Here is a 26458-nt window from a genome sequence, read left to right on the forward strand (position 1 = left end):
CACAATTAGTTGCGTTTACCGTGCGCGTGTTCTAAACACTGCAAGATTGGAGGTGCGAACTTTTTATAGACTCAATTGTTTGTAGTGTTAATTTAGCTTCCCTGCACTTCACGACACTTGCTCTCATTTGCATACAACTTTGCACCTTGTATTTTGAATTAGATGTAATTATCCACGGCCCCTAAGATGACACTGAATAATAAATACAAAGACTCGCATTCTAGTAAATGTGGCTTTTTTCGTCTTTATTGATCACACAAGGTCATACATATTTCCAAGTTATCATCGTATCTTTGCAACCAAGAGATGCTCTTACTTTACTGACGGGACCTGAGGGGGATTTTTTAAAATTTCCGTGCATCGGTGGTGAAGGTCTAGGCCAGGGCGTTAGGTAATTGGAAGATGAAAAGAATGAATTACAACATTAAAAAGATATTCCATTCCGAAAGACCTGAAAATAACAGTTATGAAATTAACAACGTACCACATGGCTGTTTTGATGTCAAAATGTACTCACTGCAATGTAGCACAAAATTATGCACCGTACGGTTTATCATAGAGTTCAAATATTAATGCAGAGAGATACAACATCCTCGGCGGTGGCTCATTATTTCAAGGACCACAGATATACGGGTATTTTGGTGGAAAATCCTATATCATACATTCTATCACTTTCGTGGTTTTTTTTCCACAGCCAACTTCCTATTCCATGTTGCCATATTTTAAAGTTAAAATATAAAGAAAATGAACCAAAATACGGGATTACGAAGTCAAATAAAAGGTTAACCCACAAAAGTTGAATGCATTAGCGCAATAGGTCATTTATTCTAAATTTATGGTAAACCTAAACATAGAAAGAAAAACTATTAATACATGCAAAGATTTTTGGAGTGTCAGATACCTATCCCCAAGGTTGTCAGATAGTTAAAGGAAGACACAAGAACCGTAACTGTTGAACCCATTGCTTTGAGATCTAAGATGTACCAATATGTGGCAAATGATAGTAGCTAGATTGCAAAATGAATGCTGATGAACCTTTTAACAAAGTATATGAAATAACAGTGATGAAGATACATTTCTTTAAGTGTAACATATGTTCTATACTATTAAAACCAGTGGAAGAGAAAGACCTTTGTAACTAGTTATTCATATGACGAAAGGTGCCTTGATGAAAAGCGGTAGCATCTCAGCTGTGCCATGATATATCTGACGTATGGCTTTCTAAGTTTGGTCAGGTTTGTCCATATGCCAATTACCCTACTATACTGCAAGAATCAACAGGGCATGCTTAGAATCCTTACGCATCTTACACGCAGTTTATGATGAAAACATCAATCAGTGTCAAATGAGGTCTGTATATTGAATGTATGCATTGTATTAAAGGGAAAGCGGCTCCACACATCGCCTATACTGTTTTTCCGTTCTCTGTGTTCATGTTTGATTTTATGTGTTTGGCTATTGATGTAGATATAAGCCATATAAACCGTCTTTACAATTCAGTTCATTCCATCATCGCATTCAACGCATAGTGATGTAATTTTGACAGCCCTCCTTGGGTTTAAGAGTTCCAGTTTCACCAATGTCGTAAGACTGACCAGGAATCCATTTGAAATCAAACAGTGGCAACAGCTTTGCGAAGATTACTTTGATTTCGATCTGAAAGATGAATGGTCAAATCAATTAAATAAATAAATAAATATATATATATATATATATATATATATATATATATATATATATGTATTATTCAAATCATATATATATATATATATATATATATATATATATATATATATATATAGTGTGTGTGTGTGTGTGTATGTGTGTGTGTATGTGTGTGTGTGTGTGCGTGTGTGTGTACATATCCTAATAGCCCGATTGTAGATGTTACACAGTCTGATAGAGAGTTGACCTGATTTGTGGAAATGAAGAGATCTGTTTGTAAGCGAAGCAAAAGTTGACGCTTTGGTTTCTGTAATCCACGGCCAAGGAAAAGCAATCCTTTGGTAAGCACTCCTTGAATCTCGTTTTGCTCATAGAGAGTCAATTTAAAGACTTTGTTGCTTTTTATAGTTTTCAACGGAGTTCTAATCAAATTCTGCTTAATATTTGATATTTATTTATACGAAACTGGTTTGTAGTCAACTAAGGCGATGAAAGTGCTAAATGCATTTCTGCAGTGCAATGAAACAGTCTGTAGCCTAACCACTACAAGTATCTATCTATCTATCTATCTATCTATCTATCTATCTATCTATCTATCTATCTATCTATCTATCTATCTTCTATCTATCGATTGATCGATCGATCGATCGATTGATCGATCTATAATATATGTGTGTTTATGTCTGTGTCTGTGTGTATCATCAGTCTGGCGGAGTTTCACCACACTCTGTTGCATTAACTTATTTTAAAAACAATACACACAAATATATGACATGTACACATTACCTGTGCGAAATTTTGACCTATGCAATTCCGTGGTCCCATTGAAAATGGAATGCTCGCGTTTTGTGTGCTGTTGAGAAAAGTGAAATCGGTTTTTTTTTGAAATCTTTGCCAACAAATATTTCGAAATGTCTAACAGGGAATCTGTATTCTTCAAGAAATGATGGTGAGGAGAATGTGTTTGATATGAGACATCCAGGTGTAAATCTAATGCGAAGGTAGTCTTGGATATGATCCGAATTTTTTACACGATTGTCTTTTTCATTACTGAGACATGTAACTGTTTCACGATCATAAATCACTCACATTGCATCGGCATCGTTGAAGCGGTCAGGATTGAAGGCATTAGCGTCTTTAAAATACTCTTCGTGTCGTGCCATGGTGAACAGATCGATCTGTACATGTGTGAATGGATCAGAGAAAGAGTAGTTTTGTGATCAACCTGGAGTGTGCACAGGTCGACTTCATTGGTCGCTCTGCAGTATCTTGACATTCTTAACATTTATATTACAATTAATTACACCATGAAAGCTGACTTTGACTGATTTTATACAATACGGGGTAAAAGTACTCACTTATCTTCAAACGGTACCTGGCCTGTCTGAACAAGATATTGCAGGTTTGATAGTTGCCAAATATTGAAATTGTGCCTTTATGGGGGAACTTCAAGTTTCTAACAGCTCAATCCCAATCAGTTCAGAAGAAGTGTTTGAAAGTAAGTTGAACAAACAGGAAAACATATAATAGATGTCTGAGTGGTAAACAAATTGCAATCGTGTTCTGAACCAAAAATAACCGTTAACAATTCTATTAAGTTCGAATCCTTTCATTTTATCGAATGACACATATGCGAAAATGTTTTTGATAAATGAGAAAGATGTGCTGTGTTCAGTTAGAATGCAAAACCTGAGCCTCATAGGTTCAACGCTTCGCATGATATATTCTTATGATTTGCTCGATATTTTTTATCTTCCATATATAGCCTACCACTGGCTATTAACAAAATGTTATCAACGTAATCACTCTGAATAGTATATTTTTGTAAGAACTATTTTGCTGTTAATAATAGAACCCAGCACTGGCACTGCTAGACCGATTTGCTTCTGGGTTTGAACGAAATTTGATCTTCATACTCTTGCCAAAAGTCATATAATAGCTTGAGCAAATTTCCAATAGTAATTAATAGAACCCGATAGACAAATAGCCCTGCTAGAATGATCACGGCGTAAGTATGTTTATCGGGGTGTTTTTCACGAACAAAACAGTGAATTGGATCTTACCGTTATGTTAGAATTACCGGGTACTCTAAATCCAGCCACCGTTTCCTCCTTTTCGAGAAAGCGTGGAACTGCTGGTCCAGAAGGGTACATTCGAAGAGTCTCCTTCACGACCTAAAGAGATATGACTATTTGTTGGAATAGTCTGTAAATCTAAGCTCATTGCCGTCATTTCTCTATTGTGGACTGCAGATTCTTCTCTCTTTTAGGACACACATTCTTGATCAACAGATTATATTGCTTTTGAGCACACCCCTTGCCCGTGCAACAACTCAAAAGACGATCCCCCTGTAACGAAGTACGCGCCTCGAAAATGAAAGAATTACACTTTTGCCTAAACTTCCCCCGATGAAACTTTCAATCACTCTCTTTCGAAATCAAGAATATAAATCAGGGGTCTCTGTGCAAAGTTTGGTAGAAACAGAGAAAAATAGGCTAACGTTTACCGATACTTTCGCCATCACTGTGTTAAGTCTGTTTGGGAGAAATTTCGATTTTCAAAAAAACTAAGACAATGAAAATTGTTCTTGTTCCAAGAACTTTAAAATGACCCCCCCCAGAATACTATGTTCTTGTTCCAAGAACTTTAAAATGACCCCCCCCCCCCCAAGAATAGTAAACGTTTCAGAGTCTCGATATTTGTCCCCGTGGCGCATTCTACCTTATAAAGCAGAATAGTCTTTTGGGACATTCAGACAATCGATCTCTCATCTCTTTACAATACTTCTGGTATGGTGTTTTTGGAGTAAATGAAGTTGGCACTGTCTTACTTTTATGGCAATCGAAAGCTGCGAATTCCCTGTGCCAACTTCACATAAAAGACTAAATGTAGCTCGATAAAGAGCATGCATTCGAAGAGCAGATTCACAAAATCTTCTGACCAATGCCGTGGTCTAGAGGAGCATGCATTCTAAGAGCAGATTTTCAAAATCTTCTGACCAATGCCATGGTATAATTTGATCGTTACCCACATTTGGTTGAATGAATTCACCATGATCATGATATCGCAATGATAATTACGTTCACTTTATTAGTTAGATTGTTAATTAAAACACCATACCTGAGACATATATGTAAATTTCGACAAATCCTCGAATTTAACTTCCATTCTTCCGCAGAGAACTTCCTCTATTTCCATCCTTAATCTAGTTTGAGAGATATAATAGGTAACAGCAATGTCTTTCAGAAGCCTGTCAGAACAACTAAAAAAGCCTCGAGTTTCTTGTTGCACTTGCAGAGCCGGCAAGTACATTCAACATCATTTGATTTCTTGCCAGTTTTATAAAACCGGAACAGACAGACAGTGCGGCGAAAGGTTATGAATACAGAAGTTTTAAAAGGCATAATACTCAATTGAACGTCATGCAGCCTAGATTCTTGTGGATATGTAAGTCGACGTACATAAACATGTATTGTTCTCGCTCTTTCTATTGATTGCTTGCATTTAGATTGCCGTGATCAAGCTTGATTCGTGCATTTAAATTTGTTGATTGGTCGGTCGGTCGGTCGGTTGATTAATTGATTGACTGTCTTATAGATTGATCAAGCGAACGATCTTCTTCGTATATCCTGCGGGATCAAGTCCCAAACAAACAAATCTTTGAATGAACAATAGTCGCGAAAGAAACAAAAACGTCGTCGAATTTACAATGAACGAAAAATGGAAATTTAACCAATAGAGAAGAAGTCGCAGTTGACTGGTTTGTCAATATGTCTAGACTTCATTGTGTTAAAAAGCAAGAGAGATCACAGTATTTCGATCGCGGGTAACATATCCATGACACTTTTCACACCTCCAAGGAATGGTGAAAAGTCAACTTAAATCCATGATTTGTTTGGAGGAAGGGGCTGAAAAAATATAAGAGCGCGCGGGATCCCTACAAATGCATTTAGGAAAAGCTGAGGCAATTTATACGGCCCGGAGACACACTAACATAAAATGTGGTACACTTAGTAAGATATATATATATATATATATATATATATATATATATATATATATATATATATATATATATATAATAGCCATATATAGGCAATGTTGCCTAAAACTTGTCACGGAGGCTCAGCGGCGCTAACAACAACTTGGTTTAAATAAGAGATACGTTATTCATTAATGTGAAAGTTTTGCGGCGATTCTGTGTTTATTTTTTGTTATGCAGAGTTACTGTGACGGAACTCCTGCCGTCTATTTCATAGATACCACAAATAGGTTCTACACATTAATATCTTCTAATAAACGTCTAAATATAGATATCTCACTCATATCTTGGCGCTATGACTTACCTTTCCAGAATATCCGGGTTTCTAACAAGTTCCATCAGCATGAAGGCAGCTGTATTAGCAGATGTCTCCTGACCTGGGAGTCGACAAGAGATGTTTATCCCATCATGATGAAAACTCGGATGCGAACGTAAAGTTAATTTCTACAACAAATAGTCTATAATACCACGCGAATCTATAAATATTCACAAGAAAGTGTCACCAAAGAATTTTACATTTAAATATCATTTTCTTTCATCGCCTTAATTTGCCGTTTTGATGACTAAAGGACACTCTCCGAAAATTACCAGTTTTTTACGCTCAGATAGGTATGATAACTAGTCCTTCACAAAACTTGATTGAAAACTCATGCCCTCACCTCGACATTACACTAAAAGCACAGAAGCATTTTCCCAATATCCAGTTTTTAATTTTAAAATATTAGTACTCAAGATAAACAGAGATGATCTTAATTCCTACCTGCGAGAAAAAACGTGACGAAGTCATCTACAACATCCTCCATCTGATACTCCGGATTTTTCAAGTAATCTACAGATATAAGTTCGAAAACGCGCAATAGTAACTATCTGAAATAAAGCAACATCAGTAAACGAAGGAAAAGCTTCACATATTGATTATAGAAATAACGGGCGACGCACTGACCATTAACGTTTTTTTATGGGCAAAGGCAATTCAAGAGAAAGCCAAAACTTAACTGGCGAGGCTTGCCGAGCCCGTTAATTTTGGCTTTCCTCGAGCCCGGGCCCAGAAATAAACGTTAATGGTCAGCGTGGAGTCTCTTATTTCCATTATATTATCAACGAACCCCAAAAACGGTCAAAATTTACGAAAGTTTCCCACGCGAACGACAACGGGGCCCCGGAACTTGTCAGTGAGTAGTGCGCGCCCAGTAAAACTTTTGCAAATCCAGAGATTTTTTCAAAAAAGTGTCTAAACTTGGCCCACAAGTGTTCCTTTTTATTTTAAGATTGATTATGATCTTTGTACAAATTACGATTTACGTTTTAGCTGAAAAGTTACGCTGTTTACGACATTGTTCATATTCACGGGCACATAAACAAACCATTATTCCGTATTTGTGGTCGGTCATATGGTTCAGCTCGACCAATTAAAATGCGACGGACAGGGCATGTTAACATAATACATATTATTCCCCCGATATCCTGTCATTCTCTTCAATTTTTACGATATTCAAGGTGTAAGTAATGTTTTAATTAATTGTATATTACTTCAATTCCGTCCAGAAAATCCATTTCCTAATCCTCTCCTTGAATATCTTAAAAAATGTTGTATCAGCCATGCATACTCCAAAATGCAACGTTGTTGTTGTTGTTGTTGTTGTTGTTGTTGTTGTTGTTGTTGTTGTTGTTGACGACAATTGAATTCAAATAGTTTATACAATTACTTAAACTGTTCACCTGATGCTTTGAGAATATAACCCAGCACATCATCTTCCTTTACTTCTTCTCCGTTCAATCTTGCGGCTAGTCTCTTTTCTATCACGTCTCGCCCCGTCTTACGAAGGAATCTAACAGTTGCACGCACTTCCTCTCGGTGTCCTCTGCTCCAAGGATTGTACTGATCGAGAAGAGCACGGGGTTAGTTTGCTGCCTATTTTAGTGAGACCCTTTTGTAAGCAAACTTTGGTATTTCGGTGTATTCAAGAATGAAAAAGTTGGGCGGGAAATTTATCCACAATGAACAACAGTCGTCTGTGTAACGATAATTACACCTGCATGCGAAGACACATGATGAATCAAATGGTAACTTTCTAGTAAAAGTATTAAAGAGTAAGGCAAATAATAAAAATTTTTTCACTTACATCTTCAAGTGGAGAGCGCATGCGCCTTAAAAAGGCAGATAAGATGAGTTGATTTGCTTCCATAAAGTGATTTTTGGCCTCAAATATGACGTTGAAATCAGTCCCAAAAGCCACCTGCAACGAAAATAGTGACACATAGTTGACGACTTTCTACTTTGCCTTTGATTGTCTCTCAGCTCAGATGGACAGAAAAAGGTATTGATTCCTAGCGCTGAACAGAGATAGAATAACCCCTGTGACACGATGTGCAAAAATTGTTGTTCGAACCTTTCCGAGGATGTCGAGGCCAAGTCTATAGAATTCGTCCAACATGGACACAGTGCTTTCGCCATCGGCCTTCCTCTTCAGTTTACCAATGAGCAGATCGACGCTTGCGTTGAACTGATCCATTGAAAGCTGTAGAAATCTTTGGAAAGAACATTTAAAGGTTTATGTGCACTGTTCACAACGTACCTGCATGAATTCAAAGTGTTGAATATAACGAACAAACGTTCGTGGCCGACTTAGCAAGTAGGGCCCGCGGAAGTATATCAGCTGTAAGAGCATTAAGGTAGAATGCGCTTCGGGGACAAATAGTTGGACTCTCAAATTTCTACAATTATTTCTGGTCTACAACTTGTAAGCTTTTACCGTCTTAGTTTATTGAAAACCAAAATTTTATCTTCCCCATAGAATTAACACAGGAATGGCGACTATTTTGAATTTCAAATATCGCAAAATGTCGGGTAATTTGATTCGCTAGTTCCAAACTTTGCACGCAGAATCCAGGTTCTCATAGCTGATTTGGTAAGAGAATGCGTCGAAAGTTTCATTCAGCAAAGTTTGAGCCAAAAGTTTAAAGGTATACAGTCACCTGTAATCTAAATATGCCCATATATGGTCAAAGGGGCGTTTCTTGGTATTCAAAATACCCATGTGAGGGCGCTGTTTGTTAAAAGCGGCCACCCCGCTTAAAATCTGTGATTGGTTAGATTTCTCTTTCCATGGTAACTGCGACAAAATTGGAACAGGTGACATACCTTAAGTTTTCACTTTCAAGGCGCGTACTACCTTAAAGAGAACAAAGGTAGCATTGGAAGTTTGTCTTGAATGACCAACGCACAGAATGACACTGTAGCAGTAGTGCGTCGTTTACGGTACGACAACGTCACCGAAATTTTATAACACGTTTATCGCTTAGATATGAAGACTTACCTCCGATGGAAAGCTGGATTGATGACGGACCTACGTTTAGCCCATTTTTCGTGACAACGTTCCGATATCAAACCGTGACCCAAATATCGTTGACCATATATGGTGCCAAGCGTGTCATAAGGTCTAGCTCCTTTCGGACAATTCACCGTAACTAGGAGATGCTTCGACAAGGAACGTGTTGAGAGAGTATGAACAGTGAATGTTTATGTAATTTAACTGCAGTTGTTGTTGTTGTTGTTGTTGTTGTTGTTGTTGTAGCTGCTACTGCTGCTGCTGCTGCTGCTAGTGTTAGTGTTGTTCTTGTTGTCAAATGTAATTCATAATTCAAGTGTATACCTTCATTACCATAAAGTAAAGTCATGTTCAAAGACGGTTTCCTTTCTTTTCTCTAAGCTAGTTTTGCAGCGGGAATATATTTCTCCATGTCTGTGCCCATCCCAAAATATATAATTCAAGATTAAACCATTTTCATCTGACTACAAATATGTTGTTCGTAGCAATGATTGCCAAATACAAGGGCAAGATGTTGCTTCTTACTGTTTACTTATTTCCATATAATGATGCAAAGTTTCAACGTGATTTACTTTATTTAATTACCTTCACAGCGACAACATCTGATATCATGACATACGTTTCATGTAAAACGGCAAACGTAAACACTCGGCCATATTTCTGCGACCTGTCAACCGGAGAATATGGCGTCATTCTTAACCAGTAAACCTACTACAGAGATTGTTTAAACGTAAGATTTCAACTTTACGACTGAATATGAAACTTTACATACGTACATACCAACATACTTACATACCTACCTACCTACCTACCCACCCACTACCTACCTACCAACCTACCTACCTACCTACCTATCACATGTCTACCTACCTACCTGCCTACCTTCCTACCTGCCTACCTACTACTTATCAACCCACCCCTCTACCTACCAACCAGCCAACCCGACAAACCCAACCAACCACCAATCCACCTACCCACCTTATACATACATGCATAAATACATTATACAGACAGACAGACAGACAGACAGACAGACAGGCAGACAGACAGACAGACAGACAGACAGACGGACATACATACATACATACATACATACATACATACATACATACATACATACATACATACATACATACATACATACATACATACATACATACATACATACATACATACATACCGATCAGCATGCGCATCACATACAATGACACTGCGAAGTAGTAGCATTCACAACATGGACAAATCAGGAAGAAATACGCAGCATATGGTTGTACGTATTGTTTCATTAAGGACAAAGACTTACCATTCATATACTATGGTTGGAAAGGTCTTTCCATCAGCAAATCCTCTTTTTAGTTCTGCCAAGTTACCGAAAAGGAAACTGGGAATGGGGAAAATAGGAATATAAATAAGATACAATCATGGCTTGGGTAATGATTTTACAATTTTAGATGTATAATCATATTAGAAGATATCTACAGCACATTCATTTTTTCCAAGACGTTATTATATTGAAATGATTCACTGACGTTATTATTGAAATGATTCACTGCCGTCACAACTTGGGTTCGTTGATATTCGAAAGTCATGAACTCTAAAAAATTACAGTCTCCGAGGCGTTTATGAATTTGCACAAAAACTTGACAAATCCACAATTTCAGTAATAAGTGTGTTCATTTACACTACAGAATGTACGAATAAGCATATTTTGAGTAAAATTTCTATATAATAAACTATTATCAATGGAGAACACTCATTTCTGATACTGTGCACTTATGACGCCACCGACCGATGTGTTGCTCTCGGTCATGGGACGAATAATGAAATCTATATGCTTCGGGGACCTATATTCGGACTCTCACACTTTCACAATACTTCACTGGTCTGCCACTTGTTCGAGTTCATTTTAAAGCTCTTGAAATGCAACAAGCTCTCACCGTCTTATCTTTTCTTTTGAAAATCGAAATTTGTATCATAGAGTATAAAGACAACTTGGATTACGGCCATTTTGAATACCAAATATCGGTAAATGTTAGAAAACATGTTTCTCTAGTCCATAACTTTGCACGGTGACCCCTGATTTTCATTCTTGATTTGGTAAGAGAATGGTTGAAAGTTTCATAAAGGAAAGTTTGAGCAAACGTTTAAGTTTTTCACTTTTGAGGCGCATACTACCTTAAGGTAATACACCTCGAAAGTAAAAGACTTAAACTTTTGCTCAAACTTTCCTCAGTGAAACTTTCAACCATTCTCTTACCAAAGCAAGAATAAAAATCAGGGGTCATCGTGCAAACTTTGGTACTAGAGAGACAAATAACTTGCGATTTCTCGATATTTGAAACTCAAAATGGCCGCCATCCCTGTGTTAAACTCTATGGGAAAAAATAAAATTTTCGAATTTCAAAAACCTAAGACGGTGAACACTTTCGCCAAGAGCTTCAAAATGAGCCCCCACAAGAGATAAGTCTGAAGAAAATTGATAAAATATGAAGGCCCGAATTTCTGTCCCCGAGGCGCGTTCTACCTTAACTTGTATATTTGTAGGGCATACACTACTTTAGCAGTATGATATGGGGTTATCTTCGGAAATGCGCAGACTGACCGGAAGCTATTTGCAGGTGGATCTTTTTCTAGCTGCTGACCGATGTGTCGATTTGTAAGACAAGTGCATAAACATTGTGATCAACAGCTGCTAACGCATTGAGGTTTGACCGAGGTTTGACCCCAAGGGCTGTTTCTATAACTCGACAAGGGCCATGGACGGGGTCATTATGAAAACTGTGGTTCTTTTATTGACATAGCTCAGGTCGGGGACTTCATGCTGGTATGAACAACGAATACATAATATTATTCAGATTCAACACGATAGAATAAGTGTGACCGTTAACGGGGCTTAACAGTGTCCTTTGGCTGTCATAGTATGACGTCATCGGTTTGTGCGTAGGATTGTGGCTGGTAGTACCATGGTGCGCTCGCTCTGTTTACACATAAAATCTCAGGGACTGCCCATATAAGAGAGACCACTATAAGAAGATAGCGACTATAAGGGTGACCCCTCACATAGGTTTTGACTATATATCGTGCGGTTAAAATGTCTACAGTCAACATTGTTGGGGGCGTGAAAGACCGAGCGATGCAAGAGATTAGGTGCCAAGAGTTTTACTTCCTTTCCAAATTTTTAATCTTGAAATACTCATGAGATACATGTACCTTTATTTACCCGCAGAAAACGCCTTTGATCACAATATATCATGCGCGTCTTTGGAAGCACCTTTTCACCCAAAGTCGAGAATTTGTTTTTACTAACAACAGTTGATAACAGTGGCTTTTGGGAGATTTTCTCAATTTATTAGGCCTATCAGAGTTTCAAGATATTCGTTTTTTCTCTATGAGTCATTTTCGTGTGACCTCAATCACAGAGAAGTAAATGAACAGTACCCATTGGCCTCATTACAGAATGTTCCCGGCCCAATGCAGAGAGTCAAGGTCTCATGATATGTCGACGTTTACAAGACCCTCTTAAATTCTTCCTCCTTGCTGAGGGTATACTTTTGTGGACACCGCCGACATGGAGACTATGAGGGGTTCACATAGGCTTATGAAAGCGCTCTGAAAAAGCATTCTTTCTCTCAGATTTAGGGACTGGTCAGTTTCTTCGGCCTGGGGGGCGGTGGATTATTTTTTGCCGACGTCAAAAAGTGGCTGACCCCCTATTCCAAATTTTGAAAACAGGGTGACCCCCCCATCCCAAATTTCGAAAACAGGGTGAACCCCCCCCCCCTGCGCGACAACTGTAAAACAAAAGGTGGACATAATATATATATATATATATATATATATATATATATATATATATATATATATATATATATATATATATATATATATATATATTTTTACATACATTTATATTTTAACAGTTATTCTGTGTTTTAGTGAAATTGTTGACATGTCAGTTGTAAGATAGGAATTTCAAAGTGTCAGTCTTGAAGTTTGAATACAGTAGGGTACATTTGAATGAGTTGTGAATGTATTTCACATTTTCTATGCTTAACCAGATGTCCTGAACAGAAATGGATGTCAATCATTAATATCAAAGAGGAAAGTGCAGTAAATCAAAAATTTTGATGGGTGTTAAGACTTTCCAGCCATCCAATGAAATCTCCTGAGCAGCCATAGAGAGACATTTTCGCTAAATCTGTTGTGTGCAGTGTCTGCGATGACCTTTTCTTGTAACATTGTAACATTCAAACCATCAAAGCACAGCTAATAATGACAAAAACTGCCTTTTTAACTGTTATTTTGTCATAAAAAAGCATCATTCTACAGAAAACCTGAGACACAAAGGAAAACAGTTGCATTAATGACAACGAAAGATATCTTGTCATTTTTCTATCTCTAAAATAAGTCACTTTATCAAATATATATTGTGAAATATTTGTGCATGTTGCTTTCTCATACTGAATTCTCATACAGAGAACAGAAAAGTATCAGGAATTTGTCATGCTTTTCACTTTCACTTAGCAAACATCAAGATATCTCTGGCATATATTTTTGATTTATTACAGTATGGCGCCCGAAGGGAGCGGAGAAAAATATGAAACATCCTGATACCTCTGATATATATTTCTTGTATATTAAAGTCATGCACAGGAAGGGCGTGCTGAAAAATGTCTGATATATTAAAGTAATGTGCTCGAAGAGCACGCTGAAAAATATTGAACATACAGATATCTCTGATATATGTATGCCTGATATGTTAAAGTTGGGCGTGCTGAAAATATGTCTGATTATTAAAGTTACGCGCCCGAAGGGCGCGCCGAAAAATGCAACTGAATGATGAAATTTGTGACTGACACGATGCATTTTAGGCAATGATGAGCCTGTGTCGAAATTCAAAAACACACTGACCCCCCCTATTGGGCATTTCAAAAACATGGTGACCCCCCCCCATGAATCCACCGCCCCCCCCCCGCGCCGAAGAAACTGACCAGTCCCTTACAAATGATGATATAGTTTACGTTTCCTGTGACTAAAGAATAGAAATGTTAACGTTGGTGAATGCCATCATGCATGAATTACCTGCTGTACTTTGGTCCAGGCATGTGTGCAAACTTCAGACGTACGTAGGCAATGTAAAGAAGATATAATAATCCAGTAATAACCAATGGTAACAGAATAACGACGCAGATACTGGCGATCAGGTAACCGAGAGTGAACAGGTTAAACGCCATTTTTGATGAACAAACGTTCTGCACTTGGTAAAAGCTGGGACACCCTGTCACTCTCGACTTGTTTTGCACTGCGCTACTCTCAGCTGATACAGCAAATGCCCTATGACGCTTGGCCTTTAACCCTGAGTCACATTTCGCAGCATTGTTCTCACTGCCATGACAAACACCACAGGCGCCTGTGGGCTAGGGAGTCTTCTGGATTGGTCGATTCTCTGCCCGATTTTTCGATCCCGTACTCGATTTGCCCGCCACTGCGACCTAAATACTCCCTTACAACTTAGGTTGCAGTGGCGGGCAGATCGAGTACGGGATTGATAAATCGAGCAGAAAATCGATCTATCTAGCTGACAACCTAGCCCACGGTCGCCTGTGCCTAACAGCTGGCTAGATGAAGGTCCCATCGGCATGGCGTCAAATTCCCATTTTGGTGAACACAGCGCCGCCAGCGGTGGAATGAAGCTAGACCCGGTGATCAGTGTAGTGAAGCATTCGATATTTTTGAGTATGAGGACAGGGTAACGTTTTTACCTGAATGAAGCATTTTTTTCCCAATTCATGCTTTTTCTTAATATTGTATCAATTTGAGACAGAGCACTTTTTATGTGAGAAGACAAAATCAAGAGCAACACGTTTTAACATTTTAGCACCACAACTTCAACATTGGCATTCTAAGATGATGCTATATTGCCGATGTTGTTTCAATGCCGTCGTATTGCACTTGCATGGCACTGAAATTTGTGACATGGTTGACATGACTTAATTTGCACAGGATTATGTGGATCAAACTTTGTTGACAGGTTTATGTCGAGTATATCGAGAGGCAGCTTGGGTTCGGTTTTGTGTCTACAGTTCAGATATACCTTGAAATTGGGGCAACCATCACCTCACAGTCATGGTCCTCATTGCAGCGTGTAATTTTATTACAATATCAAGATGCAAATTTCCATAAGAGAGAGAGAGAGAGAGAGAGAGAGAGAGAGAGAGAGAGAGAGAGAGAGAGAGAGAGAGATGGCCTCGTGTGAAATTACAGTGCTCAATGCTGAAAGCAGATCATTGTAAATAATAACAAAAATTACGTCAAGTACAAAGTAAATATAGCTGTTACCTAATTTGCATGTATCTAGCGATCATCAGACTTTACATCCTGAGGGTAAAAGAAGTCTGATGATTGCTAGATGCATGAAACTTTGTTACAGATATTAATTACTTTGTACGTGAAAGAATTTGTGTTTGAGATAGATAGATAGATAGATAGATAGATAGATAGATAGATAGATAGATAGATAGATAGATAGATAGATAGATAGATAGATAGATAGATAGATAGAGAGAGAGATAGAGGGATACATACATACATAATACATACATACATACATACATACATACATACATACATACATACATACATACATACATACATACATACATACATACATACATAGACACATAGACACATAGATAGATAGAAAGATAGATAGATAGATAGATAGATAGAGAGGAAGATCGATTAAAGCCATTAACATTTACGTTGTAAGCTGCTAACGAGTTACTTGGTCGGGGCGAGGAGACCCCCCTCCCCCCGGCGTTGGTAATCGGCAGAACAAATTAATGAAGGGGATCAGGGAGGGCAATTAACAGCCTGTTGATGAAAAAAAAACCAGTTCAATATATGACATTTATTGACTATATTCATAACTTCTAGACGAATAATGCTTGCAGTACCCTGTGATCCCACTGAAACCGCTCTCTGCCAAACATAGTCGATAGAGAGCGTCAAAGCAAACTTATTTTATCCCTCTCGGTAACAATTTTTTCTCATTCGGCCAGTAACATTTTTGCTTACAAATCCTCTAGCACCCCCACCCCGATGTTGAAAGTTTTTAAGATGGCAATTAAACATCTTATCGTTTAAAACCATTTTGTAGTTTTCCGATCGGTAGCATATAGATTCTGTCCCATTTAGGGCTAAGATGCACCTTTTTAAGTATTGATGTGAGTATATCAGCGACTTCACTCACGGACAGGTGCAGAAAGCTCTAGAATTCAATGGGTGTTACATGTCACTGTTCATGGATGACGCGAGATTGTTGAAATCTTGGAAGCGAGCTCGTCAGTTTCTTGCTTTGAAATGTGAACATTTAAGGTATGCATGTCACCTTCCTTGGCATCGGTGTTTAGCTTTTGAAGGTCCGATGGCACATGTATTTCATCAACATACTCTTCACTCTACGGGGTCGAATTTCTTTTCTGCGTGGTTCAGAGTTGTTCTCTTTCAGTATTTCTTCGGATGTTACCAAATATACTTTTTCTGAGGATTTCATCGCGTAATAAACCTTTACCTAAAGATGTTGATGCACGTGGTGATATACGGACAAGATGTTTCTACATTTTAGAAACTTTTTTAAAAAGTTACTTACCGTAAAGCATTTGGAATTATTACGGAAATGCTAAACAGGTGTCATTTTTAACAGGTACTCTCAGCAAGATACAGGTTTTATCTCACACAATCATCCAAACGCGATATTTTCAATGGTATCGTTTTTTAACTACATTGCATACACAACAAGAAGAAATCAAGGACACATACAAGATACATACAGTCTAAGTCGTCATATCTATGTACCCATAACATCTCTCTCTCTCTCTCTCTCTCTCTCTCTCTCTCTCTCTCTCTCTCTCTCTCTCTCTCTCTCTCTCTCTCATCCACACAGCACTCTGTAGAGCCTCGGTGTAAAACAATAGAGTGGTGTAGTTGCCAGTAATTTGCAGTAATTACTGGAATAACTTTACATGATTTATTGCCATGTTATACAAATAGCGCTGTTCACGGTTATAGCATTGGCAGTAGGGGGAAAAGAGCCTCTCTTCTGTCTGTGGTTAAAGGTTTGTAATTAAGCAATAATTTAATGTACCCCTCCCCGACCATTATGTGGACGAAAGAAAACTTTGCACAACATAATGTACGAGGCGAAGCCTAGTACAATATGGAGTGCACTGGGATACTGCAAAGCTAATTCAGAATTAGAGATCGAAATCCAGCGATCGATTTACTCCTGTGGTAAGATTTGGCATTGCGAAAAAAAACTGACACAATCGCTGGTTGGAGGGAGAAAGCTTTTCGAAACATCTGATGAAAAACTGACCAAATCGATGAAGTTTGGAAAACCCATATTAGACCGTGTCACTGAAAACCCCACCCAATTGGATGGCACGTATAAGTAAAGCCAAGCAATGGAAGTGCCCCCTCCCCCCCACCCCCGGGAGTGAAACCTTTGCTTGAGGTCCATTATGGGCTGGGAGGGGATACATTATTGCTATATGGCAATTTGTAGAAGTAGAAAACATCTGTGCAACAATACTAGATGATCGGATACATAATCAGTAAAAAATGAGGGATGACGTCACAAAATTCACTGGTGCTGACAAAACTATAATATAATACTAGATATAGCAACGAGCGCGCGACATCGGATACATGCTGCTTCAAAAAGCGGACAAATTTTGTCACTGTTGCTTGCACGACCATCATGTTGTTACAGCACGTAATCTTAGCTGTACATAGGTCAGACGTCTCTCGGTATCCATTGCTACACTGGCAGTCGCCTATAAAGAGGTATCATTCTTGCATGCGTAATTTCAAAATGTGTTATCTAATAAAAGTGCGGACAAATGCATATTTTTGCATATTAATGACGGAACAATAACGCTAATTTGCAAACAGCTCTATTATAGAAATAACGGGCGACGCGCTGACCATTAACGTTTATTTGTGGGCCCGCGCCCACAAATACACGTTAATGGTCAGAGCGGAGTCTGTTATTTCCATTATATTATCATCGAACCGGAGAAAACCGTCAAAATTTGCGAAAATTTTCGGAGCGAACGACAACTGGGCCCCAGAGCTGAGCAATACGCGACGCACTGTCACGCGCGCTGTAAAATATTGGCAAATCCGGAGATATTTTCAGAAAAAAAGTATCTCAACTTGGCCCACAAGTTCTCCATTTTATTTTGTGATTGATTAAGATTTACGTTTGAGCTGTAAAGATACGATACTTTGAGTTGTTAATCTTATTATTCATATTCACGGGCATGTAAACAGACCATTACATTTGTGGTCAGTCACGTGGTTCAGCTCGACCAATCAAAATGCGACAGGCAAGGCATGGTAATATAATAAGGTAATGGTCAGCGCGTCGTCCGTTATTTCTATATTAACGGGCGATTTTTGTCTTTCCTCTCGCCCTTGCCCATAAATAAACGTTAATGGTTAGCGCGGAGTCTGTTATTTCAATTATATTATCAACGAACCCCGAAAGACCGTGAAAATTTACGAAAATTTCCTGTGCGAACGAAAACGGGGCCCCAGAAGCTGTCAGTGAGTAGTGTGCACGCTGCAAAAATTTTGCAAATCCGGAGATTTTTTTGAAAAAAAGGGTCTAAACTTGGCCCACAAATTCTCCTTTTTATTTTAAGATTGATTATGATCTTTGTACAAATCACAATTTTCGTTTTAGCTGTAAAGTTACTGTGGTTACGATATTATTCATATTCACGGGCATGCAAACAAACCATTACTGTGTATTTGTGGGCAGTCACGTGGTTCAGGTCGACCATTTAAAACGCAATGGACAGGGCATGGTAATATAATGCCGAGTATAGGACTACCAACATCCCAAATACGACCTACCTTGTAATTGATTCTGATCATTGAACACCACACACAGGGACTTCAAAAAAGTATGGAAATTAGCCAATAAATGTGTAAAATCTGCGTGATATTTTATTTCATTACATCAACCATATATTTACATCAGTGATACACCTAATATTTATAGAAGTACAATGATAAAATTTGCTGCTTTTCCCCCCATTCCACTACCCGTTCGATTGAAACAAAAAGGCTGGTGAATTAGATTTTGTAAACAAACAACCTTGGAATGTACTAGTCTGTTGATACATAAGCTGAGACGATCTTCTCCTAAGGGCCACTGAACAAAAAGCGTGATACAAAATCTTAAACCATAACACAAAGCATGCCCCACATACATCAACAGTTGGCTGAATCATAGCAAGTAAAGAATATTTTGCAGAAATAAATTTATGCTCATTTAAAGTAGAATGCGCCTTCAGGACAGATATTTGGACTCTCAAATTTTTACAATTTTTTTCTGATTTACCACTTGTGGGGACTCATTTTAAAGCTCTTGAAGTGAGAAACATTTTCATCATCCTGGTTTTTCGAAATCAAAAATTAGCACAGAGGTAGCGGCCATTTTGAATTTCAAGTATCGGTAAATGTTAGATGATTTGTTTCTCTAGTGACAAACTTTGCATGGCAACTGCTGATTTTTATTCTGGATTTGGTAAGACAATGGTTGAAAGTTTCATTGAAGAGTTTGAGCAAAAATTTTTTTTTTCACAGTTCATTTTGTATGTCAACTGCAAAATTTTTGTTCTACTCCCAAAAGCATGTACAATTGGACCACCGGCTACTCAGTTTGACAACATAGCATCTATGTGTGTGTGTTTGTTTACACTTGAATTTGAGTCCAGACCTGATTTCACTATCCAACAGTAAACAATGCAGTCAACACTTGTACAGGGATACTGTGCATCTCATGCTCCAGAGAGTATTACATAAAATTGTAGTCGACATTACCAACAAAAATGGCAAGAAAATCATGGAAAGTTACAGCTAATGGCCCTTTAAATTATACAAACTAGGTTTTGAGTACAACACTGGTTCACAAACTACTTATCATGCTCAATTACAAACGCCCGTTGCGTCTTTGTCTTACAATTATCATAATATTGCGTCCCAGCAAAAAACATGAAGACCTCATATGTGAAAACATGCTTAGAAAGTAAATGTTAGATCAATACTCTTAGAACATAGTTCATCTCTGAATAATAATGTCCTTAAAATGAACATTGTACTGTAGATTAAATTACCAGGAATATATACATATAATAGTGAATTGTCCTTCATTAGTTTTATACTCTTATATAATCAGATTTCTGTTTGGATACTACAAAAAAACTGTTCTACATGTCTGTACTGTAGGTGTGTTATTACAATAGTTTGGAAATGACATATAGTTATGGTAGAATGCACCTTGGGGCAGATATTTGGTCTCTCAAACTTTTCAATTCTTTTCTGATCTACCATTTGTTGGGGCTCATTTTGAAGCTCGTGGAAAATGAAAAACTTTAACCACCTTAGTTTTATGAAAAAAAAAAAAATTATTTTTATCAATAGAGTTAACACAGGGATGGCGGCCATTTTGAATTTTAAATCTTGGTATATCTTGTGTAACTTGTTTCTCCAGTACCAAAATTTGCACAGTGACCCCTGATTTTTTATTCTTGATTTTGAAAGAGAATGGTTGAAAGATTCACTTTGTAAAGTTTGAGCAAATATTTAAGTCCTTACTTTCGAAGGGCATACTACCTTAACTGAAATAGTTCAAAGACACATTTCATGTATGGGTTTCTATATAACTTGAATTACTTCACCAGGATATCATACGGTATTTGTTTCCACTATATGGAAAATACTCTGATTATATCATATCTGTAAATAGACACAAATTCCTGAAACTTTTTTAGTGACTGCATGTACATGCGACAATAGTTCAAGCAAATTCTATTGTAAGAGAAAAATTTTGTTCTTTTTATCAGCCTTATAACAAGTCCTTTCATTCCCAATAAAACTGGGTACTTTCAAATTTGTCAAAAGAAACCCCCCACCTCCCCCACCTCCCCCCCCCCCCCAAAAAAAAACTGAACTATAAAAAATGAAGTACCTTTCCCTTTTTTATCGACATACTTAGAATTGACCAGCGAGTCAGTTGATTGCATGACTCTGTCAACATCCTCGTAGCGCCTTGCTTTGTTTGTTGCTGGTAGAAAAAAACTTATTCACCATAGAGTAGGGACGGGAAACATGTCAAAGGTATATGTTTTTTTTATGTTATCTGATGAAAACCCTGATTAATACATATAGACACTCCGATTAGAAATGAGTGTAGATGATTATGCCCTACCAAAAGGTACGCTAAAATTTACTCAATTAAAACCATGATTAAAAACATTCTCACCAAGTGAAAACAAATCTTTAATTCACGAGATCGAGACCAACATTATCTTGTTATCTTTTTTTGTTAATTGTTTCTATAAAATACTAATATCAAAATACTCTCATCCAATTTAGAATCTGCAGTTCCTATTCCTTTGGGTATAGATATTAAGGCCTTATTGACAATCACTCAAATATAGCTGACAAAAAGTGGGACACTACTAGGTATGTAAATGATAGGTACAAATACATGCTCAGTTCCATAAATATACCTTAAATGAACTTTTAAATTGAATGACCTCTTTTTAAGGTCGATTTCAGTTATCAGTGCATCGTTTACAGGTGAGTGAACTCTGGGAGGCGCCCACTTCAGTTTGATCTTTAATAGGACTACTAAACACTGGGAGGAAAATTCTTGAAAGTCTATGATTGACTTTGTAAAATGATCAAATTTTGAAAAATGGCTTAGAACTGTACATAATGGCAAGTAACTGACTTTCTCTGTGTTTTTTCTGACCAGCTGATGAACTCCAATTTGTCAATAAATTTTAACGATGCTTCCTGATGCTATCCTTGCATCAACCTTGGTGTCTTAAAAGTGTGTTGTAATGATCCTAAGTTCAAGAGCTAACATGCTAAACTATTGAAAAATGCCCCTGGCTCAACCAATTCATGGATACCATAGCAAAATGGGAACAGTCAAGTTCATCCTTCAAAGGCAAGTAAAATAAAATAAGCAACATCTATGAAATATACCCCTAGAAATGAAATGCAACTACAGGGAGTACTTAACTCAAAATATATCATGCAGTGTTTCAACCTTCCGTCATAATTTCTCATTATATGCATAAAATTTGCATATTCTAAACACAGGCTCACTACATACAGTGGCTGATTGGATGGTTTTGATTAAAAATGATAACATATTCCATTGTTAGGACAAAATGTCTGAAAACCTAGATGAAAGAGTGGTTCTACTGTGAAATTCAATGAACAGGTGGAGTGTTTTGCAGACTCGGTATGCAAGAGAGATCACATGATGGCAATAGAAACATACCTACATGCAAACGCATCCGGAAATACATATATTTCTTTGTGTGTGTGTGTGAACATGGTTTGTGAACATGTACCGCGGTCCATGCGAATTCCAGGTTTAACCCATTGACCAAACACAGTACAACTTTATACAACAGTAAAGGAATTCAATAAAGACAGTTGTTATGCTGAGATAAATCTATTCACATTGGACACCCTTTAACTTTCAACATTTCTGAACTTTTTCAGTAACTTTAAGGATTCTCTGGAAATTTCTTTGTATTTAACCCTTTACCAGTTCACGTAATATGCAAATTTTTTGTGAATCAAAAGACAAATTTCTTGAGCCAGCAGTGTATCAATCTGGCTTGTGTTTCAATAACACCTGAAAGTTTGGGAACTTTTCAAAAATCACTACCGGTATATTCTTATCAGTATACTGTACGGAATACCAACCCATTAGTTTTCGGGTGCGACTTAAAATCAAGAGGTATATGTTAGGTGAAATTGCTAGTTTAATGTCATCACAGGGGGTTCATTTCTGATCATTCATTATGAGGGGCATCCTTAGGTGAGGAGGAGGCCCGTAGCTCTTGCAGGGTGCTATGTTAAAGACTGATCATTATAACATACATGTAGTGAGTTTAGATGAGATTTGAATATTTGTTTCTGAAACTTGCACCAAAAATCATACAACTTCTACACAGATAGCTTACTTTTTGTGATGGGATTGAAATGGCATTTCAAACTGGATAGACATAAATTCATCTTGTGAGTTAAGTCACACGTGTTAGCAGGAACTTGGGTTGAATTTTGGATGTGCACTGTGGCTAATCAATGTCATGATTTGACTCAGAGGCTATAAGATACATTAACTTTGACTACAACGGGTAATTCATTGTTACAGTTCAAGTGGGTACAATTGGCTCACCAAATTAGGTAATTACATGTAGCCAGCAACTTCGCTGAGTTGTTTGCTGTATGCCCTGGTGTTCACCTAAGTCTGTTTTATTGTCGGAAGACTGATAAGGAATCAACCAAACTCAGCAGGCAGCTCTCCTTCCTACAACAGATCATGTTTAAAACTATACAATATTTTATTCCCACTTTCAGAACTTTCCCATGAACTGGCTGCTAGTTGAAATGGTTTGTTCTAGTATAGGCATATCAGTTTACTCAGTGGGAGCTGCCTGCTGAGTCTGGTGGATTCCTTATCAGTCTTCAGACAATAAAACAGACTAAGGCTTGTTTAGGTAAATGCCAGGTCATACAGCAAACTGCTCAGATAAGTTGCTGGGTAATTACCTAATTTGGTGTGCGGAATATACCTGTGTCAGCTGAATGTAAGAGGTAGGTAAAGTTAAATAATGCAATTTCAAAAAAGAATGGTATCAGAAAGCAATAAAACTAAGCTAAAAGGTTGGAATAGGTGCTTCAAAAATGAAGTAAACAAATAGAAGGGTTTCTGATCAGAACTTTTTTTAAAGACTTGATTTCCTAGATAGAAATTTTGATTTGTTGCAAGAGGAGGCATTTTCGGTATCTAAAATTAATATCAACACTAAGAGTTTAGCTCTTATACCTGTGTTCATCGACATGAAAAGAAGTCATTATTTAATTTGCAGAGGGCGGTGATGTGACCACTGCGGTTGTTGGTGGTGGCGGCGGCTGCGATGACCAGGTCTCGACTGTTGGAGGTGGGGGGACATACGGTGGTGAGGTGACCGGAGTCTGTGGTGCCGTCGCCGTGTTCCCGGTTGAGTTCTCTCCCATGGCAAGGCCAGTGCTGGTGGATGTGTCCATTGGGCTGTACGGTGGCGGACTAATGCCTTCGAATGTTGCAGTGGGCAAGACAGCGGGGTTTGTATTGTTGGTGCCGTCAACTATGATACCACTCTCTTGTGCAGTTGACTCTGTAGGACAAGGGACAGACGTTAGGCATAGTGTGTGTATGAAATATACAGGGATACATTATATTGTAAAAATTCACAGATATTTTACCAAATTTTGATGCAAAAATGACAGAAAATGCTCTGAATTCGATATCAAAAGAATTGGGGTATTGAGTGGAAAAATTTATGAAAACAGACAAAAAAATTCCCACCTGTTTGGTTAAAAATTGCCGCATAGGCTGGCGGGAGGTCTTCTTGATTGTCCTTTGTTTCAAGCTGACCAGAATACGATGGCGGCCTCGGAAACTGACCCACAGGTTGCTGTCCTTGCCCTTGGCTGTTTGTCTGAACAGTGCTGCTAGTCTGGACAGTGTTGCTTGTCTGGACATTGCTATTTACGATGATGGGATTGTCATATTGGTATAGTGTGTCTGCTGTTACTGGCTGGGGAAATTGAGAAAGCAAACATTATGATCTTAGTGTGGTGAACATGGACAAACATCAGCAGCACCCATGGTCCTCAATGTACTGTAGTTCAAGTTTAACATTTACGGTAGTGTACATCATACATGCCTCATAAATGATAGAATTTTAATCTCTTCCTACAATTGCCATATGGAACTTTGAACCATTCCCTGATGAAATCAACAAAAATTTGGGGTTACCATGCAAAAATTTGGTACTATAGCAACAATTAGCAAATATTTCAAGACTCTTTAAATTCATCCCTGTGGTAACTCTATGGGGAAAAATTAACTTTTTTATTTTCTCAAAAATAAACAGGTTGAAACTTTATTCCATGAGCTCCACAATGAGACTAAACAAAAGGGAGACCAAAAAAGTACTGTAAAAGTGAGAGTCTGAGTATCAGTACCCCTTCCATACCCTACCCCCTGAAAAAAACACTGTTTGTTCCCCCTCTCCACACTCTACCCCCTGAACAACCAAAGTGTTGGTTCCTTTACCTGACAAGATCCTCTGACTCGAGTGGCCACTGTCATCACTCTGATTGAACCATCGGGCATCACGACTCTCATCTGCGTGGCTTGTGCTCCTCGTTGCCGACGTGACTGGTACCAACACAGGTAGAAACCCAGCTTGAGGACCACGGCAAAGACAATGATTCTGTTTAGGAATGATGGAAATATAACAAGGATAACAACAATACAGTACACCTGTAAATGTGGTACAACCAGCCTGTCATTTTTTTGTGGGAGTCACACAGTATATGGATACAACATGTGTGACAATCATTTTAAAAATACAATACAACAACATGTATAATCCTAGGGGTTTCATTAAGAGCCGGCAGCCGGCGAAATTGACCGGTTACTCTCACGATTTCGCCGGCTACTTTTTCGGAAAATTTGAACTCTTTCATCGCTGAAATATTTTTTACCTTCTGAAATGATACGGACAAGTTTCACAAACTGTGTAGTCAAACTGTGCAACGGCTTTTGTGTGAAACAAAATTTAGAAGAAGACGAGCGACTACTACGATCGCCTAGTACTACGATGCAGCACGGTCTTGCGTATACTGCCTTAATAAAAATCAGAATTGCAACGGACGATTCTATTGGATACCTGAATTGCTGATCCCGATGTGGTGACCTTTATATACGCCAATGAAAACGTGCGTACTACACCTGTCAGCTGTCATTAGCTCAATTAAAAATGGTCGATGAACAAATGAAGACGGAAGCGATCGCAAGGTCAAGCTTCTCTGTACGATCTTCGGTTTTGAAGTGGACCAAGAAACAAGAGAAGGATAATTACGTGGATTTAAACTGTTTTCGAAGACAATGACCTAATTTTTTTCTCGCGAAAAACTTCCCGACTACAGTTCGAATTTTAGTAAGCCGACGTGCGTTGCACCGTGGTAGGCGTAAATGTCAAGGTATATAACCAGCTGGACGTATTATATACTGCTTTTCGGTCTATCGACGCCAATAAAAACGTCACCCAGAGAGTGGTTAAAATACGATCAGACCACTAAAATTCACTTCAAAAGCGATCGTCAGGTTAAATCCAAATGTGAGCTTCTGAACGTACAAATTTTCATATCCTACATCAAGGTTCTTACTTTGCATACCAATATAGTCAAATAACCTTGAGGGTCTTTGTTTCTATTTGCGAAATATGGTAATGATTGTCAGTTTTTATCGTTATTGTTAAATAAA

At 38.0% G+C, this 26458-nt stretch overlaps 2 protein-coding genes across 9 annotated transcripts in view; both read right to left on the minus strand.

Moving 5' to 3' along the window:
* Nucleotides 1–218: 218 nt before the first annotated feature.
* Nucleotides 219–14696, minus strand: LOC139148104 (cholesterol 24-hydroxylase-like). 4 transcript variants are annotated; one of them, XM_070719402.1, is made up of 15 exons: nt 14632–14675; nt 14119–14528; nt 10340–10417; nt 9622–9703; nt 9025–9185; nt 8098–8236; nt 7831–7944; nt 7427–7586; nt 6468–6536; nt 6012–6084; nt 4786–4870; nt 3729–3839; nt 2755–2843; nt 2452–2518; nt 219–1656 (listed from the first exon to the last, which is right to left on the minus strand). In XM_070719402.1, the coding sequence occupies exons 2-15, from the start codon at nt 14268–14270 to the stop codon at nt 1519–1521; spliced, it is 1518 nt and encodes a 505-aa protein (XP_070575503.1). In that variant the 5' UTR covers nt 14271–14528; nt 14632–14675; the 3' UTR covers nt 219–1518. The 4 variants fall into 4 exon arrangements, 2 of the variants coding, with proteins under 2 accessions (XP_070575503.1, XP_070575502.1); XR_011555871.1 differs by having other exon boundaries at nt 3024–3839; nt 14119–14696; XM_070719401.1 differs by having other exon boundaries at nt 14119–14696.
* Nucleotides 14697–19031: 4335 nt separating this feature from the next.
* The window catches only part of LOC139148073 (uncharacterized), a 30791-nt gene continuing 23364 nt past the window's right edge, over nt 19032–26458 (minus strand). For all 5 annotated transcript variants that reach the window (XM_070719361.1, XM_070719358.1, XM_070719362.1 and 2 more), the window contains 3 exons: nt 25244–25403; nt 24491–24722; nt 19032–24299 (listed from right to left, as the gene is read on the minus strand). In XM_070719361.1, coding sequence (XP_070575462.1) covers nt 24001–24299; nt 24491–24722; nt 25244–25403 — 691 coding nt within the window. In that variant the 3' untranslated portion in view covers nt 19032–24000. The remainder of the gene's footprint in view (nt 24300–24490; nt 24723–25243; nt 25404–26458) is intronic.

Source organism: Ptychodera flava, chromosome 13 (assembly GCF_041260155.1).
Source record: "Ptychodera flava strain L36383 chromosome 13, AS_Pfla_20210202, whole genome shotgun sequence".
Lineage (NCBI taxonomy): Eukaryota > Metazoa > Hemichordata > Enteropneusta > Ptychoderidae > Ptychodera > Ptychodera flava.